The sequence below is a fragment of the Scomber japonicus genome, chromosome 15 (assembly GCF_027409825.1).
Source record: "Scomber japonicus isolate fScoJap1 chromosome 15, fScoJap1.pri, whole genome shotgun sequence".
Classification (NCBI taxonomy): Eukaryota; Metazoa; Chordata; class Actinopteri; order Scombriformes; family Scombridae; genus Scomber; species Scomber japonicus.
In genome coordinates, this window is record NC_070592.1 from 8,177,380 (window position 1) to 8,183,785 (window position 6,406).

At 39.6% G+C, this 6,406-nt stretch overlaps 1 protein-coding gene across 1 annotated transcript in view; it reads right to left on the reverse strand.

The window, feature by feature from the left end:
- The window catches only part of rnf19b (ring finger protein 19B), a 44,073-nt gene that overhangs the window by 15,592 nt on the left and 22,075 nt on the right, over positions 1 to 6,406 (reverse strand). The window contains exon 2 of the mRNA XM_053334391.1: positions 6,025 to 6,406. This exon is cut by the window's right edge and continues 949 nt beyond it. Coding sequence (XP_053190366.1) covers positions 6,025 to 6,406 — 382 coding nt within the window. The remainder of the gene's footprint in view (positions 1 to 6,024) is intronic.

The following is a 6,406-nucleotide window of genomic DNA, read 5'->3' on the forward strand; positions in this document are numbered from 1 at the left end:
TTTTCCCCATTTTTGTATATTTGGGGTCAAATTAGTGAAAGTCTGATTAAAAGAAATGTGTCCATAGTGTTTTTACAGCTATTAAATGTAAAAAAATGGGTCATATTTAAACAGTATGTAAAGGTTAAAGGTGCAGTGTGTAGAATATAGTGGCATCAAGTGGAAGAGACTTGGCAGAAGTTGAATATAATATTAATAAGTATGTTTTATGTAGTGTATAATCACCTTAAAACAAGCCCTTTATACCTACATGCTTAGAAAAGGAGAGAAGAGCACCACTAGATGGCACTAAATCCTATACACTAGTCCTTTAAAAAGTTAGAAATCCAATAACCCAGAATCAGATAAAATAAAATGACAGACACATTGATAATACTTTATTAGTCACTGGTTATGAATGCCTGCTGTGTTTTCCATCTGTCACTTACTGTAATACCCATCATCTGCTGGATATATATATATAGAAAATATAATATATACACAAATCAGGTCACGTCTGCTTTACCTTCCCACAAGCAGGCCAAGATGCTAACCACACACGGACACAGACACACACACACACACACACACACAAACACACACACACACACACACACACACACACACACACACGCCCATTCTCAGTTATAAACATTTCTTTCTCACTTATGCTGAAGAAATTCACACCTATTGCACTGTTTCTGTGGAAGCTTCCTCTCCAGGGCCCGACAGTCTGAAGCAACAGGTTTGTCTATGTGTGTGTGTGTGTGTGTGTGTGTGTGTGTGTGTGTCTGTGTGCGTGTCTGTCTCCTGCCCAGGCGGTCTGTTATGAATAATGATTAGGACTTAGTCGATTTGTCTTGATTTAAAAAGGGTGTGAGTCACAACTGGCGTCAGAAAGAGCAAATGTCCCAGTAAATATGTAGGTCAGCATTTGGCCTATTATCCTGTGATACCACTGACGCAGACGCACACACACACACACACACACACACACACACACACAGACACATTTCAGTTTTGGTTGACTTTTTGGAGGAAATTTTATTGACTTACATGTATACTCCGTGTGCTTTCCCCTAATCTTCACACCCTTCATGTGTTAAACCTCAACCTCATCATATCCTTCTTCACAGTAACTCTTAAATCACCATTTTTTTAAGGGACTGGCCTCAACATGATTAAACAAGCCACAAAGAAAGCAACGCAGTAAAACAGAGAGAGTACAAAGAAATAATCAACATGTAGAATCATAAATGACTCTGGTGGTTCTTCTTCATCCCACCTAAAAATAATCCCACTCATAGATTTATACTCAGACTCAGTCATGAACTGAACACACAGAAGCTCTTACAAAAAAAAAAAAAAAATAGGAAGTACAAAAACAGAAATGGGTGTTTGCTATCACTCAGTGTTCACGTGGTTCTGACACTGACAATAATGTTTCCACTTGTCATACATTATTGATCCACTGGTATCAAGTTTTTTTTTTTTTAAACTTAAGACTTGATTCAGCTACTTTGATTCATCACTACCTAACATAACACCCATGAGCCATTGCTGTCAGACTGTCTGTATCCGCTCTGGAAACTCAGAGAATAACACGTTGCATGCTGGGAAAAATAAAGACATGGATTCTACTTATATGGGCATGAGGCGGAGCCATGGGTGGAGCGGGGAGGTTGCTATAGTTGCGAGGGCTTGATCTCGGGGACATTGGTCAATCAACCTGTCAATCACGACATAGCCACGCCCAAATGCATACCCTGCTTTATCGTCAAATATAAAATCAGGGAGGCCAAAATTTCACAAATGAACATCATACTGCATTGAAGAAGGCTTTAAACTAGCGATTGAGACCATAAACACATTTTGAAAACGTTTACTGAGGTTAGAAATCTAGTGAGAAGTTGGTGAATTCTCCATTGACTTGTATTGAGACGGAAGTCCTTTTGACACCAAAACGGTCGCCCCCTGGTGGCCTTTTGATAGAATGCAGTTCTAAGTTACTTCCGCGTTGGCCTCATTTCAGAGGACCAGAACTCCCCGCCTGGTATCAACAGAAATAAAACAATACCAAGAAGTATCGAAACGTCTCCCGTCAAATGATTTCTGCAATTGATCCTTTTTGCACCCAGAGCAAGCAAATATGACTATCTATATGGACTCTTCTTCTTTCTTCTGTGTTTTTATCTTGGTATTTATGTGTACGAGTATGTTGTGGTGCGAGCTGTCAAATAAATTGCCCTTCAAGGGATTAATAAAGTTGTCTTGTCAATTTAATGCTACATTGTGATTGTGACATGTGATTGGCCGACTGCCACAGCAGCTACAACCCATCTGTGGTGGTGAAGTCGCAATTAAATGCTTCTATTCACATGATGGGTATCAAATAAGTTACTCAGTTGGTATCAGTGTCACTTGAAGGGTACTCAGCCTCATCAGTCACCCTAAAAAATAAGTATAATATTTATATGTAGCTGCGTTTCTTTTCAACTAATGTACTATCAATGAATATTTTACATTATCTGGGTAATTCCTGCTTTTTTAAATATTATTGTCTTTCTTCTCCAGTTACAGATATGGTAATACATCTTAAATATATTGTGTATCTCAGAATCATCTTTTGTGACGTATCTTGTGATGTATCTTTATCGTGATGTTAATGTGAGTTCAACAGTAGTCTGGCACATTTTAGATAGTAAAACACAACAAACCTGATAAAACTAAAAGAGATAAATTATGATGCAAGCTACTTTAAAGTCTTTCTTTGAGCAACACTTTATTAAACAATAGGGCTGGGTATAGGTACCTTTAAGATATTGACCGAATAAATCGATTTTAATTCAATGCTACTAGTCACATAATGGGTATTGAAAGAAGTACTCAATTGGTATCGGTGTCACTTGAAGGGTACTTGGATTGGTACTGGTGGTATCATCATTTTTTTAAACGTTACCCAGCTCTAGTCCACAACGAAATATCTCCACACACGTTTGGCCATATTTCTGTGAAGCTTTGAAGTTTTTGTTATTCATGCTACTCAGATGTTTTGGAGACTCTCTTCCTGTTGCGTCATCATCGCATCAACATGTCCACTTCTACACGAGTAATATCAAAGGGTTAGGGTCATTAATGGGACGTTGAGTAACATTGTGCTAGTTTACCCTTCCTGTTGTACTTCAAATTAAAAACTGTGAAAGATTTATCTGTGACACATGTAACTACGCACACTGTAAGACCTCCTTTGGGCAGAAAGCCTTTTCCATAATAGGCTCTCAAATGTGGAACAGACTACCAAGTATAGGACTACTTACCAAAGTAAAAATAACTAAGATATTAAGCTTTAAAGGCTGGCTGAAGCTAAACCAGAGCTATATGTACTTTAAATATGACATGACTTGTTTAGCTTTCACTACAGTAATATGCAGAACATCAGTACTTCAACTTGTTAATAATGAGTGGAAGTGGTACAATGTTAACTTGTGTTGTTCCTGTCAAATAAACTGAATTAAAAAAATAAATGCTAACACAAATCATGCAAATATAACACACTAGACGAGGTGAGGCCACACTAGCAAAACTACTGAGTGTACTCAACTGAGCAAGAGTGTGTTTTATTCCTTATAGGCCTAAATTCATCTTTTCATTGATGAGAGTATGAAAGTTTTATTTCTTATTTAAAAAGTTACACAGCCTGGTTTTAATGCTTCCCACAGGATGAACCTCTTTGATTTTAAACACTCTATAAACTTTTCTCTATCTCATAATCTAAAAGGAGGAGTTGTCATGAAAATTTACTTACAACAGGATAAATGCTTTTGATTTTAATGTCTTTCCTCTAGTCCTCAAGCTCCGTTGAATGTATAAAAGACTTTTTAACCATGTTTTAAAATCTCTACAGATTTTCCTCTTCCATTTCTCACAAATCACAGCCTTTGTGTGTAGGGTGATGGCACACAGTCATGGAGAAACAGAAGCATAGAGACACACATAGAGACAGATGTATGCAAAGACACCACAAAAAGCGATATACGGCCTTCCCCCTGTGCCAATACCTGCTTTACTGTTTAAAACCACACCAGAAAAATATCACTGAATATCTGTGCTGCTCCCACACACACACACACACACACACTCACACACACTTAACACACAGGCACACAAACACAAACACAATGAATCACTCTTGCTTTAAAATGATGAAACAAACGCCTCTCATTTGTTCCAGAAACCCAAAGAAGAACCTCAGCTATACCTCCAAAACCCATCTGACTCTAACCCTCCTCCAACTCGCGGGCCTCTAACCCATTTACAGTTTCTCTTCTCCACTTTTTTTTTTTTTAAATTCAACTTCCCCCGGCTCGTCTTTCTCCGTGTAAATGAGAAGGTCACATTGGTTCCTGTTCTCTTTGACCTGACATAGACTACAGGGTAATTTATGTGAACTATGAGGCAATAGTGTTGATCTGAAATCCAGGCAATTACGACAAAGCTAGTGACAAAATAACCGAAACAGCAAAAACTTCCATTTTTCCTTCCCTGTCAAAGGGTTTTTGTTTCGGGGGGGATTTTTCCCTTATCTTGAACTGAATAGCAGTTCCTGTATGATGAACAAATGCATTTTCAAATTTGTTATCTAGGTTATATAAATAATACTGACTTGAAACTGAGCAGACGAGAACACTGAAAAGATAAGTGAGTACATATTGTTTAAAGTCTTGCTGTAAAAAATGTAAAATGAAACTTTTATCGGGGGGAGGGGGGTTGGCTTGGTAACCAACAACCACTACCTTATCTGATTTACTTACTCTAGAAAGACTAATATGAGCTACGAGCCAGTGAGCTGTCACTTCTCTAATTATCTTAATAAGCTTAACTTTATTTACTTTTCCAGCCTAAATTATTATTTCACAAAGATGAAATGAAGTCTGGAAACACTCCCTGTATTTAACTAAACACCTGACACAAATAATAAATGAAGGCTTTGCTGTATTTCACTTTTCAACTCAAGCATGTGGCATGTTTTTATCCCTCGGGTTATACTTTGTTGGTATAAACTATACAAGGTGAATTCCCTAGAAAAGCAACAGAGGGAACCAGTAAAACTTCTTAAATCCTCTAGAAGCTATTTCATGTTTACCAACTTAATCTCAGATCAGTTGATAATATCACGGAAATAATTAAATGAAAACAAACAAAGCTGAGTTTGGCACAGATGATCCCAGACAAGCACCTTGAAAGTTTCATTATGTTCAAAAAGTTATTCGAACCCCAATTCAACTCTAAAACTGAACGTCCCCTGCACACTCACACTGCCCACTGAACTTGTGCTGAAACAACTGACCGATAATTCAGTTAGTAAAATGACAGAAAATGAATCAATCTTCAAAGTCTTAAGTCATTTCTCAACTAAAAATGTCAAATATTAGCTTGTTCCAGCATCTCAAACTTAAAGATTTGCTGCTTGGGTATGTTTTAGACTACCAAATGATTAATGAGTTAATGAGTAAAGGAAATCAACAGATGACTCGATAATGTAAATAATCCTTGAAGTTGCACAACATGACATTGAGCCACTTGACATCCCACTAAAGCACCAACACGTCAGACTGAAACAAACATTACTCATTAAAGTTGGGGGGGAAGACAGAAAGCTGACAACTCATGAAAGTCAGACTAGGCAGTAAAGATCAAATATCGATCAATACTCATAGAGGGAGTGTGACTTCATTCGCTGCTCAGGTCACCATTAGTCCACTATATCCTTTTATGGTTAGCGGACATCCAGTGAGGCTAAATGTCTGTGTTGCACCTTTAACTGCAGCTGTACACTGAACGCAGAGACATAAACATGTTACACCCGGCTGCTATTTTTACTGCAGGGGTATAGAAGGTTAAACAAACTTTGGATAAGTGCAGTGGAGGGTATCACAGAAACAGGAAGTCTAAAAAAAAAAACAAGCTGAAACATGCACAGAGGAGCCAGATCAGATCCAGACCAGCACCCTGAATAAAGACAGTGAACATTGGACGGTTTCTTACCCGCAGTCTGGCGCCGGGCACCATCGGCAGTCTGGATCAGAGGCGAGACACCTCCGCAACAGGAACTCCTCATACTTGTCCAGCAGCGCCGCGTCATCCAAGATGTCCGCCACCTGCCGCGGGGCCAGTCGCTCGGCACACTCCGGGCAGCTGAGCTGGACTCGGCTCTCGGTGATTTCGATACGGAGGTACTGGCGCAGGCAGCAGAGGCAAGAACGGTGGCTGCACCCCAGCAGCTCGGGGAGCTGGTCGGCGGGCTGGCGCACCAGGCACAGGGGGCACTCCAAGAGGTTGGCCTCAGCGGAGGAAGGGGCTCCACCCAGGGATGGCTGGCTGGAGGAGAGTGGCTTTGAGGGGGTATCGGAGGCAGCGTCCTGGGGCA